This window comes from Trematomus bernacchii, unplaced genomic scaffold, assembly GCF_902827165.1.
Source record: "Trematomus bernacchii unplaced genomic scaffold, fTreBer1.1, whole genome shotgun sequence".
Classification (NCBI taxonomy): domain Eukaryota; kingdom Metazoa; phylum Chordata; class Actinopteri; order Perciformes; family Nototheniidae; genus Trematomus; species Trematomus bernacchii.
The window spans coordinates 882,319-897,582 of NW_022987714.1; the positions used below are offsets into that span (position 1 = coordinate 882,319).

The window sequence follows — 15,264 nt, forward strand, 5'->3', positions numbered from 1 at the left end:
ATACCTCGATGATGCTCACTGCACAGGACAAACAGAAAATCAGTCACATAATGTGCTAAGAGACATTTAATAAACAACTTCACATCCTGCAAACAAACAGAAGCCCTGTAGCAACATTTTGTATTATTCCCTCTTCTTCCTGTTATTCTTATCTTAATAGCCACTTACATGTCTATACATGTCTTTCCCGTGTGTGCGTCTACTGCTGTCTTACATTATGTTTCATGTGCATGGTGGCAGTGGAGCAGTGGAGTAACATTACCTTTTTCCATCAACAGAGGGCAGCACAAAATAAATCATGATGAAAGAATGTATTTAGGTCTTGTTTTTCTTGACCTGGTGGCTTCATTCCTCTCACATTCCACATTTATATTTCCAAGAAGGCGATATAAAAACATGACTGATTATAAATAGGTTAGACACAGTAGTTCAAAGCAAATTAACTGTGCATGCGTGTAATGTAATTATACGGCAGGTTTATTAGGGGGACATAAGTGAACGTTTTATTTATATCTGCTACTCAAAGTCCCAACCTAATTCATCATCCCAGGTTATTGTTTTACCACCAGCTGTGTCTCAGACTTCCACAGAGGAATAAATCGTAAGCTGTGTGATGAGCAAAGACAAATATTGGAAGATGTGTTTGGTGTTTTTGCATTTCCTCACCAAAAGATTGATCACATTATCAGTCGATAGAAACATACTGGCAGATGTTTTGATTGATACCCGTGCTGGTAAATGACCGGTTTATGTATACAGTCTACGGTTTATTTGTTGAGGTGATATCATTCTGGCTGTTTACCCGTCATTGTCACTATCTGATCAAAATGCTTCCTGCAGCAGCGCCCATGCAGGCTGACAGCGGAATCGCAGCGCACAGACCAGCGTCAAGTTACAGGAAAACACCGCATGATAAACTAACATACACTTCAGGATTTTAAAATTAAAACGACAGCACAATACTTTTAGAGTGCATCTATTTAACAAACAAATTCTGATTTCATGCCAGTTCATAGGAGGTGAAAATATGTCTTCAATTAGACTACCAGTGGAAATTAAACATTATTTTATCTTTGTTAAGTCTTTCAACTAATTGTTGAATATTTGTATGTGCAAAATGACAGAACATTTGCAAATATTACATTCATATTATATTCAAATGGCCAACAATCAAACACCCAAAGAGATTTAGTTAAATTCAAGATGGACCCAGCAAATGTTTGGCATTTTACTTCTAATTGTTATTGATTGTATTATATTATTGTCTGCCAATCTACCAATCAATCACTTAACACATTTTCAGCCGTTTCGGGAACTAATTTAACATTTTGATTCGGAATTTACTTCCAGACGGTCCTTAAAGTTCATCATCATTGTAGACATTGGTCTGACTTGCTTGAAAATGTGTTAACCAGCCAAAACGATCCTTTATAGCATAACAGGCCATAAGTAAAACAGCAGAAATAACTCTGTTAAAATATTATAGAAATTGAGTTGTATGGGGTCTTAAGTTTACAGTGTTTTTAGAATAGTTTTAATCCGTTTTTTATTATCCCCAAGGAAACACTGTCTGCTGAAACAGAGAGACGCTGCTCGGTACAAAAAATACTTTAACAATGGAAGATGTATCCATCACATGAATAATGCACGTCAATTATTCTCTTATCAACTCTCTGAATGTAAATCTCGAATTATTTTAAGATGGATTTAAACATTTTGGAATTGTCCTCTAGGGTCCTATTTATGTTCCCAGGTCCTCACTGTTAGAAAATAGGCTATTTTCGCAGTTCAAAATTGCAAAACAACAAAGAAGATCGATGCTATATGCATTTTTAATGGTGTAGCCTACATCTGTTATGCATGTCTAAAATCTAAGCCTGCAAATGTAAGGTTGAAATCAAAGATTATAAAATCAGTGGGCTACGTCTTGAACTGTAGGTGGGTGATTTCTAGGTAGCCCATAAAACACACAGGCCTGCGTTGGACTTTTGATCCAGGGAGTGTAACATAAAACCATTTAAAATATATTACTAAGTGACACATTATAGGATGTTGAGCTGTGGAGCATGATAACCTAGTCCTAGATACATCATACTATGGCACATTTCATGCTTTTACTTCGAAGGCCAAATCCCCGTTTACTTCCGGTCTCCTCCGCCCTGCCTGTGTGTGACTTGACGCAGCTCGTCTAGCTGCTGCTGGCTGCTGCAGGCGTGCTATTTGCGGCAGCGGAGAGAGACCTCTGCGAAATGCCTTTTGTATTCCCGGGTGCTTTTTTTGGTTTTAATTTAGTGTTTCTTAAGGGTGATATCCCAGTGTTTGTAGCCATGCTGTGCGGTGGATTCAGCGGGCTGTCCTAGCTGCCTGAGCCGCTCCAGCAGCGGAGGGTCCGGTGCAGCACAGCCGGGGATGAGGCCTACTTGTTAAAGCTCCCCCACCAACCCCTCCATCGCGATGGCTGATGATCAACAACAACCTGGTCTGAAGCCTGCCTCGGGATTAGGCTCTCTTCCAGCGCTGGTGCCAGGACTCCAGGGGCCCGAGGCTAACGCGTTACAGTTCAAAATAAAGAATTCCATTTGGTAAGGATGCATTTTATCCTCCTGCAACCACACTGTCCTTTTTTCGCTAGCAGTAGCCTCATAATTAGCGTATCTAGCTGTGGAGAGGCAGGGAGTCTGTGCTGCACAAAGCGGCTGCAAATAACACCAGTGCTCCCGTGCTAACCCGGGATATTTAACGGGAAATACGACAACAGCGAGGGATGATGCACATATGCAAACTGTTTATGCATTAATAACATGTTAAAATATGGGTATTTGCAGCAGTAGTAGCTGTAATCATTAGCATCGAGCCATAGGAGGCCATGTGATGGATGACACCAAGCCCACCGCTGGTACTGATGCTCAGGATGACAGGTGTCAAACCAGAGGCAGACCCACACTAATTTATTGCTGATAATAACAACACAACACACTGCTGGTGATACTGCAGTTTTTACACGTTGAGGTTCTGGAGTGGCTTTGGATTTATTTACACCTCATTTTTTTCTGTTTGATTTTCCATCATCCTGCAGTAAATTGTGATTTAAATCAACTCAATTAACTTGACATTTTATTATCTATATCTACTCCGGTCTTATAACGTTTTGTTCTGTGGCTTTGGGAAGAGTGTACACCTCATTCACATATGCCTACTTTATAGATGTCATTTAAAATGAATTACATGTTATTACGAATTAAGACACAATGTACTTAACTGGATCCTTTAATATAGATGATTTAAAAGGAAAGATGTGGCAATTTAAAAACAAAGTGCTGTTATAGTCTTACCTTTTTCATCTTCTTACTCATTTACCCATTATGACAAAGTGATAACATGCCTTTAGATTGTTTTTGTTTTTTTCAAAAGTATTTTTAACATTTCTAAAAATGAAATTGCTCATTCAGATAAAGTATTTGCTACACCTGCTTTGATTATTGTTGAGATATCGAGGGATGCGTCTGAAATGCCTTTTCCACTATTCTAAACTCCTATAACGATATGGTGCAGTATTGCTGTCCAGTTCCAAAAACATTTTATTTAGTTCAAATTTGAATTTAATATGTATGGAATATGCTTAATGGTGGCCTTGAATCACAGAAGTTCCTTTTTTGACAGAAGTCACATTTAATAAAGCTTCATAATGAAAACAATGACGGCTGAGTTGAATTTAGCTGCTGCATTTTCAGGGTCCTGGTATCGTGCATGCTGGCTCGCTGTCACACTGTCACAGCTTACTACGATTCCTTAATAGAGCACCTGGGCTTTTACTATCATAGCGAGTCCTAATGTGTAATGTGGAAAACAAAAGTAGTGTCCAAAAGCAATTGACTGCATTTAAAGATGCATTAATTACAATTGTGTGACACTACAACTGCCAACAAATTATGACAATTTACAATTTAAAAAAAATCTCACTCTATAATAAACTAAAGGGGTATCCATTGGTAGTAGTGGATGAGTATACAACCTATAACTTCATTGCTTTTTTCCTTTGGCCAATTTCAAATGACTTGGCAAGGTAAAAACTTTAAAACTGGCCAGCCAGCATCACTGGCTAACATCACTAATTATAATAAAGCAGAGGGATATTAACAGCATGATGGTGTGGCGGTGCTTCTTTGCAAAATAAACTTGTCAAAAGGAAGAAAGAAAGCAGACAAATACAAAAAGGACCTTGACGTAAACCTTCTCCAGAGTGCACACAAACACAGAGAGGGTGCTGAGGTGAAGGTTTACGGTTCAACTCGACAGCAACCCAAAACAGTCAGCCAAGGTGGCTTTGGGAACATTTCTGTCCTTGAATGGCCCAGTTTAAGCCTAATAAACATCTGTGGAGAATCTTGCAGATGGCAGTTCCCACACTACCCAATGAGAAACCACCAGAAAGAAGAGTTGAGACTGTAGTTTTTGCCAAAGTTGATTCTTTTAAGAGTCTTAATTATCATACAAATGAGAGATTTATAATTTGTATAAATATGTATGACACTCTGATAGATCTTTCCACTGTTTTGATGTGCCATATATATTTCTCTTTATTTCAATTTCTTTACGGCATGGTGATGCAGCAGATTTTACAGCACGTCAAGTTCTATATTATAGTTAAGCGTATTTATTTGTATTAAAAGAAAAACAGTGTTGGATGGAAAATTATAAAAACTCTTTCTGTTTCGTATCAAATGTATTGGAACAAAAGGGATAGGAAAAAACTAAATTAAATTAAATGAGAACATCTTGCATGTATCAATGTTCAGGTCATATTTATTCACATTTCTGTCTTTTGCTCTCTTCTTTTATTATAGCAAATCTGTACAATCAAAAGTGGACAGCATATTGGTGAGTATCCATAACATGAATTCTTTAACTGGCAAATTATAATTAATCACATTCATACATTGGAAATCCTTTAAAGGAAGTATTGTGTATTCAAAAAACATGATTTTGTGTAATATTTGTTGATGTTTAGCCTTCCAAAAACATAATTTTGCACTACAGTCAAATAAAAAAGCTTTCCATTCGAAAAGTAAAGCCCAGCAATCAAAAATCATAAATTACAGTTATCCAGAAAAATCCTCGGCTGATAACGTCTAAAAAATAAGGACAGACAATCAAAGCTTATTTCAAATAAAAACTAAATATAAACTTCAAATGTAGAAAAAAAAATGCTTATTGTAATGGTACCTGCGATATACACATAGTGCTTGGCCGTTGGGTGGCTCCGTAATCTGTGTCATGTGATTTTGTAAATGAACATCTCATTATGTAAACCGAACCTCTGAGGTAGCCTTGGTTACCTTTTTATACTTTTCTGACGCCAGGTGTAAAGGTCAACTTAGAAAATCCAAGAAAACCTTGAAGGGCATGGTGCCAAAAGACCCAACAGCTGAGAAGCACTAATTCACTCTATGCTTGTAGCAATGGGCTGTAGTAACTAGCGTTTTCATTCAGCGCTCATTGGCTGACGGCTCTCACCTCATTCATTAAAGTATTGGTTCCCATAGCAACAAAGGGGCAAATAGAAAAGGAAAGAGGTAAGATGAGTCCGTTCTTAGAAACCAATTGAAAAGCAATTTTCAATTGGGGGGGATCAATAGTAGGAAGGTTGAGTGTAACTCTAACCTTTTTAGCGTTTAAAAATAGGCGCTAAATTCTGAGTCGATAACATTTTTGAACAAGAACAATGCATAAAAATACATTTATCTTAAGAAGAGATGAGATGCTATATGGCAGATTATAACTAAAAGCTATTTTCCATCAAACGTTCAACAAATATTAAAACATTTCTTAGTGTCCATCACACTAACAACTATAACAACTAAAACACATCCAATCACAGATGTATTACATAGAATTACTAGCAAATTTAATACAACTATAATGTTACAATTAATTCAAACTAACATCTAACATCACCAGCTGTGAATAGGTTACAATTGGAAATCTTGGATTAAATTTAACATTTTAAGTCTTTGGATCACCTTATTTCTCCATTCTCTATCCATATTGCATATTGCTATTTATTTAATCAGTTTGGGATTTTTTTTTACTTAGTTTTATATGAATAAGCATTTTCCTTCTGTGGTTATTTCATTATACAGCAAGATGTTGAGAAGTTTACAGACATCGAAAAACTCTACCTCTACCTGAAGTTGCCTTCTGGTCCCAGCAGTGGCAATGATAAAAGGTATGGCACACACACACACACACACACACACACACACACACACACACACACACACACACACACACACACACACACATACACATACACATACACATACACATACACATACACATACACATACACATATACATACATACATACACACACACGCTTTACTTTACTAGTTTTTCACTTTACTTTTTTTTGTCTCACATACATAAGGCTGCTTTGTTATGGCTCTCATTACATTATTGGCACTGTTGTCTCATTGCTTATTACTATCTACTGGGTGGGGAACATTTGAATATTTTTCACATTTTTGGGGGGTTTCTGTAATTGGTGAGTTTTTTTTGTACGAAATTATCATTCATTTTTCGGCTGTATGATTGATTATCATGTTGAAGCAATCCACAGATTTCTGTAGACTTTTGCTATACCTAGCTGTCTGTGTTTCCTTTGTTTCCCCATATCTATTCATCACCCCAACCCCCAAATTCTGCCCATTTGGACTGAGAATGAGAGGGGGTCCTCCACTCCTGGATTATGGTATTAAAGTTTCTGTATTAACAAGAAATGATGCGTACAAATGGAGGACACTGCCTCACTAGATTTATTTTTTCTTTCTGTAACAATTTCAGTGATCAGAGTTCCATGTCGTCAAGCCGTACTCAACAGATGTATGCATTCAACTGGATACGGAATCACCTAGAAGAGCACCCGGAGACTTCCCTCCCTAAGCAAGAGGTGTACGATGAATACAAGTGAGTGTGTGGGAAACGAAAAAAGAACTAATATCAATATGTATTTCACCTTTAATTTTATGGAGGATGCTCTTCTCTTGCAGGAGCTATTGTGACAATCTGGGCTACAACCCACTGAGTGCAGCAGACTTTGGGAAGATCATGAAGAATGTCTTTCCTAACATGAAGGCACGCCGACTGGGCATGAGGGGCAAATCCAAATATCCTTTCATTTAGATGAACCGGTTAACAAAGTCTTCCTATGTCCACCTTTGTTTTTGTCTTTGCATCACTTTATTCTGCCTTCATAGTCTTCAAATTGTGAGCAACTAAGTTGATGCTGTGTGTTTGTTGTAGGCATGTAGTGGCAGCAAGATTTGAAGAGGAGAATGTATTTCCGTTTTAACTTTTAAATCAGAAAAATTAAGGTTATAAGCTTTCCATCATCTGAATTGATGGCACATATCGTCCACATACATTTAAAAATTCTAGATTTAGATAAACTCTTTGCCCATTTACAATTGTGTTTATAGCATTGATAGGTAAATAAAGGCTATTGCCTGAGGGCTATAGAGGTCTTCTTGCTCAGACCTGGAAGATTTGAGCAATATAGACTAGACGCAAAATCGAATTTGTCCAGACCCAACGTAAAACCAGCCTATCATTTACATTTCTTTATCCTTTTATGATGTTTCACCTTAACTCCTTCTCACATACTGTTATAGCGGGTTAAGGAAGAAAGCTTTTGTTCACATGCCCTCCTTACCCAACCTGGATCTGCAGAAATCTGGTGATGGGGTAAGTAACAAAAAAAACCTACAGTAAAATCTAGTTTGACTTGTAAAAAGGCCTGATTGTCATCCACCTGCTGCTCTCTCCCTTAGTGTGAGCTGATGGAGCCTTCGGGACAGTCCCCGAGCGCTGAGGATGACATGAGATCTGCAGCCTGCGGACTGGTGTGTGAGTGGGCCCAAAAGGTCCTGAGTCGTCAGTTTGACCACGTGGAGGACCTGGCCCGCTTCCTGCTCAATAGCCACTACATTGGTACTAAGTCCATGGCTGCACTCACTGTTATGACCGGAACTCCCACAGGTAAAATGCCCTCTGATCTGCTGGTGGTGGGACTGTGTGTTGTTTGTGTGCACTGTACAGCATTTGTTGTTTACATTTTCGTTTATGTGCCTTATATTTATCATTATTGGACATCATAGTTTACGGCGCCTGGATTTTCACTTATTTCTGTGCAAGGTGTTGAATTCGAGAAAATGTTTTGTCAAACTGACTACATTGTGGCCAAAGCACTCACAACAGTCAGATCTTGGCTTTAATGCAATCAAACACAAACCAAAAGTAGCTTAAAATCCAAAAAGACAATTCTCTCACACTTCCTCAAAAAGGAGCGGAATCGAAAATTATGTATTTTGTCAATACTTACGAATCTCTCGTATTAGGTGCTTGTCAATATGTAAGGAAGATTTTCTATGATAAAAGGGGTTCTAGTTTTCAAACACTTGATAATATGCCGCAGAGTACTTTAGTTGCTTATATTGTATTTGGCACTGCAAATCTTATATGTGTTTTGCTCTGAATGACAGTGTATTTTTTTTCTTCTACTCTTGACAGGAATGAAGACGCCAACTCCATCCTCTGCGTTTGTGCCGACAGCTGAGACGAACTCTTTCCAGCCCCAGATGAAGACCCTGCCCTCTCCCTCTATTGATGCAAAGCAGCAACTGCAGCGCAAAATCCAGAAGAAGCAGCAGGAGCAGAAGCTCCACTCACCTCTGCCCAGCGAGGCCCAGATGAAGAGGACGGAGGCCAGCACCCCCGGCCCCATAATGCCTTGTGGCAGCCCCGCTCTGCTGTCCCCTCAGCCCACCATCGGCATCGTGGTAGCAGCTGTCCCCAGCCCAGTCACGGTATGCAGCTTACATTTCTTTCTCTATTTATGATCAGATATGTTATTGACAAATGGTCCTAAATGTTATTCTGTATTCTCCCTTTCCTTCTCCCAGGTACAGAGAGGCAGGCAGTTGATGACCTCACCCAGCCCTATCGGGACAGCAGAGGGGAAAGTGTTGCCTGTGAACTTCCAAGTTGTCACTCAGTCTCTTAAACAATCCCCCAAACATCCCCAGAACATCTCCGCTAGTCCTGTGGGTGACCGGATGGCACGACACGGCACACGGTACGCACAAATCCTGCCCAAGCCCTCTGCCACCGGTGCCATCACGCTGCGCTCCCCCCCCACCCTGCTCATCACCAACAGCCCCATAAAAACTGTGATGCCAACACCTCACGTCAGCTCGGTGAACGTGGTGAAGATGACGGCCATCGCTCTGGCTCCCAGCAGCAGCAGCACAACAGGGCGTCCTGCCTCGGCGGGTGTGAATACAATCGCTGCTTTGGACGAGTCCATGCAGTTCCACGGTGCGTTCTCAACTGCCTCTCAGTCTAGTGCAATCAGACCCAATGCCGTAGTCGCCACCGCAATCCTCTCCACTGATACCAAAGTGACGTATGCAGCTGGAAATGACAATAACCACGGCCATGGCACAGAGAAAATGGCTTCTGGGGAGAGAATGGCTAAGTTCAGGGCCGCCAGTGAGCCGAGCTTCCTGATTAAGTGTTCTCCGGGACCAGACAGAGGAGCAAGGGGGAAAAGTGACCACATGTCCACTTTCATCTCTGTATCTGCAGCTGGGACTCGGGACAGCAATAACAGTAACTGCCATGACAGTACTTTGTACCTGACTGTTGATAATCAGAACTCCATTGGCTCCTCCGCTGTTACCCCCATGACAAAGGACCCCTGCCTAGATGCTAAGAGCCCCAGGAAGCGCACAGGCGGGGAGTCCCATGTGATTCCTGTGAAGAGGGTGTTTATCTCCCAGCAGCCACTCACTATAATTGACAATCCCAAACCTGCTTCATTGAAGAGGATCCCCAGACCGGGAACTCCTGCCAGACCAGAGAGTGCCCCCTGCAAAGTGACTGTGAAACACTCCTCCATCAGGCCCACACAGATCCTCGCACTCTCCGACTCGCCCATCACACACACGCAGGGCTCCCAGACTGTTGTCAAACCCCAGGCTTTGGTGTTGAAACGCGAAGAGCGTTCTCTCAGCGCCGACACCAGCACGTCGGATCAGGCTTTGCTACGGCAGATCACTGGGGGCCCTCACGCTTTAGCAGCCAACTCAGGAGCACACGAAGCCTCTGTGATGAGCCACTTAAAGAGCACAATATGGGAGGAGGGACAGCTTGACGAGCTCCGGAAGCAGGCGTTTGCGCAGCAGATCCCAGCAGAACACAAACAAGCCCCCACTGACCAACTTTCCCTAATAGCTCAGCCCTCCGAGGCCTCAGGTCAGCTCACCCTCACGCAGGAGATGGTCGACTTTGCAGGTTCTCAGCCCAACATGGACTACTTCCCGTTCAATGACGATGACATGACCCAGGACAGCATCGTGGAGGAGCTGGTCCAGATGGAGGAGCAGATGAAGCTGAAGGGTCTGTTTAACAGCTGCGTTGACGTGTCTTTACAAAGCCAGTCGGCCAGCAGTCAAGGCTCCATGCTTAATGCTCACCAGGCTGGCTCCAACTTCTTCCACTCGGTCCACAGCAGCACCACTCCGGTCCAAACTCCCACGCCAACTCCGACCCCAACTCCCACTCCCACCTCGGAAATGACGCTTGGGCACAGCATGACGAGAGAGAGCCCCTGCTCCCGCATGGCTCCCATCACCCCGGTGGATGGAGCCATGGGTCGCCACACCCCCATCAGCACACCGCTTTCCAACTGCAGCAGCAGCGTCCCCCCGAGCCCAGTGGAGTGCAGGAACCCTTTTGCATTCACGCCTATTAACTCAAGTATCACAGGTTACCACGACGCCAGTATTGTCTCCAGCAGCCCTGTAAAGCCCATGCAGAGGCCGATGGCTACTCACCCTGACAAAGCCAAACTGGAATGGATCAACAACCGCTACAACAGCAACTCCACAGGTCCTTTGCCCAACCATAGCATTGGCATTCTGCCCAGCTACCAAGACCTTGTAGATGACCAGTTTCGTAAGCCGCATGCCTTTGCAATTCCCGGTCAGTCATTTCAGGCTCAGACGAGACAGGATGCTTCTCACTTTGGCCGTTTGACTCCTATTTCCCCAGTACAGCAGCAGCAGCAGCAGCAGCAGCTAATAGGTGTCACTACTCCCACCAAACAGGAGAGTTTTGCTGTGCCTGCACCGTTAGACAACAAAGCATCAACCTCATCCGCGTCTAGTACTTTCCGTTGCCGCAGTGTCAGCCCTGCAGTGCGCCAGAGAAACTCTAGTGGCAACACGGGCCCTCAGACCTGCACCACAAATACAACCACAACCACCCCAACCGTGGTGTCACCCTTTAACTCCCCCATCACCGCCGAGGTGCTCAACATACTGTCCAACAGCCAGAGGGTCAGCTCTGTCCACAGCATGGTCCAGCGTAGCCAATCTGTGCCCCTGAACATCATGATGCAGAGTGAGATGATGCCTGTTCAGGGGCAGAGTAACACCGCCAAAATCACCAATGTTCTCCTCAGCAAGATGGAGGCTGATGGGGACGATTCAGTCCGTGGCCTGGGTATAAACAACCTCCCCTCTAACTACACGGCCCGTATGAACCTCACACAGATCCTGGAGACCACCCCTGGCTTCTCTGGAGGAACGGCTCACCAGAATCTGCTGCCTGTTAGCTCCAGCCCTGCTGCCTTTGAGATGCAGCAGCATGGCTACCTCAACAGCGGCAGTGGGGAACAGGTGAGTTTCTCCACTGGGGACAGCCAAGCACAAGCGGGTCCTGGTAAGCAAGACCAGCAGCAGCAGCTCCAGGAGAATCCCGTGCAGACACAATCACAGCTCCTCCTCCAGAGCACACAGCAGCAGGAGGTGGAGGACGAGCAACAGCAGCTGGATTTCAACAACACTGTCAAGGACTTGTTGGGGCACGATGGCCTCAACCCCAGTTCCCAGTTGGTGGGTCAGGTAGCCTCTGAGCTCAACGCTGTGGCGTCTGACTTCTCAAATGACATGAGACTGACCTCAGATCTGTCCAGTAGCATCACTGACCTTAACACGTTGGACACCAACCTGCTGTTTGATCCCAATCAACAGCAGGAACAATATGAAGACTCAACACTGGAAGAACTGAAGAACGACCCGCTTTTTCAGCAGATATGCAGTGATACTGTGAACTCTGGTTTTGACTGGCTAGAAAGCAAAGACCAGCCAACTACAGTAGAGATGCTGGGCTAACGTTATCTAATCTGTATTATTTCTGTTTTCTGTTGTCTGTTTGGTGCGTATGTATTTTATCTGTTTTTAAACTATAGTTTGTTGGGATTTGTCTGGACTTTGCCATCCGTTCTGTTCAAAGTGCCAGGCTTACCAGAAAATCTCTCCTACTGACCTTTGGTTTCTTCTCTCCTTTTTCATTTGTCACCCTGAGTTTCAGTACTCAGTACTTTTCTCTCTCTCTCATCTGAAATTAGAAATCTAAGCATTTCAAATAAGAAGTGTGAGTACTTGGTGGCAGCATACACTTACAAATGGTATGGATATTAAGAGAAACAATCTTCCATGTTATAACCAATCAATAATGCAATATTTGTATTTAACGGACACTTAATGATAGAAAGAGATGGGTATGAAATTTGGCACAAAAGACCAAAAAACCTATGCTGTTGTATACTATTTTCAGTGTGTGCAGTTCAAGTTCAACCAAATGGAGACAATATTGGGATTGAAGTATATGCACATAATAGTTGTAGTACATTTGCCTGCCATATCGGAATATTAAAAAAGGGTAGCATCATGCTGCCAGGTGCTGAATTTATGACATATTCTTTATACTTTATCATATACCAAATCATTGGAAAACTGATTCACTTCTGAGCATTGTCCGAGCGTGACATTTTCTTAAAGCCTATACTTCTTGTACTGTTTAATATCTTATAAAGGGAGTAGATGAATCAGTAGGGAGAAGATGGGAATTCAGGCCACTTTGTGGACAATACATCAAAAGGAATCAACAACTGGCTGCCTTATTCCCAAAGTCCAAGGCCTTATGCCATCTGTAGAGAGACTGTAAATAGTATGTTAAGAACATTCTGAACCATCCAGAGCTTCATCATATCAAGGCAGCTGTACTATTTCTTATTGTTTTTGTTTTGCAGTGTTACAATATAGATGCGTATTGTATAGGCTAACGACTACACTGTGTGTGCCCTTATTATTAATGGATTTAGAGGAATTTGATACGCTGTCCATCAACCATGGCAGGCACACTTTCAGTCATGAGATTTATTTTGGCATGCTATACTCCCAGCTTGGATAAGAATATCAATGGTATGGAGAAGGCTTAGTTACGTAGAAAGCTAGAGGCTGACATTTATGTTTTGATGTCATCTTGGGATCAAGAGGAAATGAAATTATGTTTGTGGAGAATCCAGCCTTATTTCCATACCAAAGATGATCCATTTGAATTACATGAGATTATGACACATCGAGACACTCCTAGGAAACATTACCAACAACGAGAAACGGGGCACCTCGGAGATATAAAAGAGTTTTATTGCATTTGAGGAAAAGGGTTAAGTTGCGTAAATCTTATGTACAGTATGTAAATTTGTGAAATGGTCGCTGTCCTATGTTTTATAGGTAACCATGGACCTGAAAGCATGTTGAAACCATCACTGCTAGCCAGGTAGGCTCTGTGATACAGTAGGATGCTTGCTTGAGTTTTTGGCTATTGTCAATGTTGTATAAGTCATGTTTAAGCTCCATCTGTAAATAGAATAGATACATAGAGATTTGATGTATCAAGACACTATATTATGGCCCTTATTCTAGCCAAGTATGTGCCATTCAAAAGAAAAAAAAGCTTAACAGATCTATAGTCGGCAAGATACTGTATGTTGTGTGTTACATTTCTGGCTCAATGTGTCGTAAAGTAATGCTGTCTGGTCTCGCTTGCTGATTTACTTTTACTTTTTTTCTATTCAAAGATAATAGGTCTCTGCAGTTGCAGAAGTGATGTGTGCTTTGAGCAGGATTAATAGCATGGTATATTGAGAAAAAAAAGTTGTGATACTGTTAGCTGGTTGCAAACATCTCTGTGACAGACATTGTGCTCAAAGCCTTTCAGCAGACACTGGGAAAAAAAACGATTACTCATGTTTCAACAAACTTTGGAGGTTCACATTATTGCACTAAATTTTTATGACACGGCTTTGCCACATCTTTATGGACAAATGTAATGATGGGTGCCCACAAAAAAGAAAAAAATATTTTTTATGACGAGATGAGTAGGGAAATTAACTGTCGGAAAATGACTAATTGTCTTGTAGCAAAATGTGCATTAATCTCAGTGAGATACACATTTCTTACTCATTCTCATACATGAGAATAAAAAGCATTGAGGGAAAAAAAATGTTAAACAACCTTTTAAAACCTACATGCGCATTATGTTGATAAATGATTGTACGCACGCATGTGTGATGACTTCTGTTGTACTTTGTATTCTTGGTAACCACTGTCTTCTGTGATTTGGGCAGGTTCTGTTAACCAGACTGGCAGTGCTAGTTTCATGAGTTACATTATTTTGTTGTGTGCTGTTTACTCAGTTAATGTTGTTCTACATGTTATGTTGATGACTGTTTTCTGTTGATTTGACATATTCCTATTTTGCTAAATGCATTTGTGAAGAAACTTTTAATTCTTTCTTTAACAATAAGGCACTGATAATTGAATTTGAATGAAGGAAATGCACCTCTTAATGAGTACAGGAGCTCCATCAAGCAGTGACTCTGATTCTTTACCTTTGACTGACCCAGAACCAACTCTGTTTGACTATCTTGTCCATTTCTACCGGTAGAAAAAAAAACCCTCCTCTGTGGTGTTGTCTGGTGTACTGCTTAATGTACAGTAGCTTGTTAATATTGCAAACGCGTTGTTTCTTTTTTCAATGGAAAGTACTCACTGGTGAGATTTTTAAAGTGGTTTTAAAAGCCAATAAACTTTTTTAAAGAATCTTCTTTGTGTTCATGTGCTCATGATTTTGTATTTTATTCCATTAAATAAAACTATGCTTCAAAGCATGAAGTAACTTCACAGGACTTAGTAGTTGTGGTATTTAAAGAATATTAATTATAAATATTTCAATTGGCTTATTTATTAGCTAAACAATTCTATATGAAATATCATTGCTGGTAATGTTATAATGTTTTTGAAAGATTTTAGATTTAAGGAAAGATGCTTAGTATCTGTCTCCAATACAAACATT

General features: G+C 41.5%; 1 protein-coding gene across 2 annotated transcripts; it reads left to right on the forward strand.

Moving 5' to 3' along the window:
* The first annotated feature begins 2,203 nt into the window (after positions 1-2,203).
* Positions 2,204-15,015, forward strand: LOC117491898 (DNA-binding protein RFX7). Of its 2 annotated transcripts, none has more exons than XM_034142019.1 (10): positions 2,204-2,582; positions 4,845-4,878; positions 6,141-6,226; positions 6,665-6,751; positions 6,844-6,966; positions 7,050-7,166; positions 7,659-7,743; positions 7,830-8,037; positions 8,569-8,864; positions 8,961-15,015. In XM_034142019.1, the coding sequence occupies exons 1-10, from the start codon at positions 2,455-2,457 to the stop codon at positions 12,234-12,236; spliced, it is 4,440 nt and encodes a 1,479-aa protein (XP_033997910.1). In that variant the 5' UTR covers positions 2,204-2,454; the 3' UTR covers positions 12,237-15,015. The 2 variants fall into 2 exon arrangements, with proteins under 2 accessions (XP_033997910.1, XP_033997911.1); XM_034142020.1 differs by having other exon boundaries at positions 6,713-6,751; positions 8,961-12,236.
* Positions 15,016-15,264: the final 249 nt, after the last annotated feature.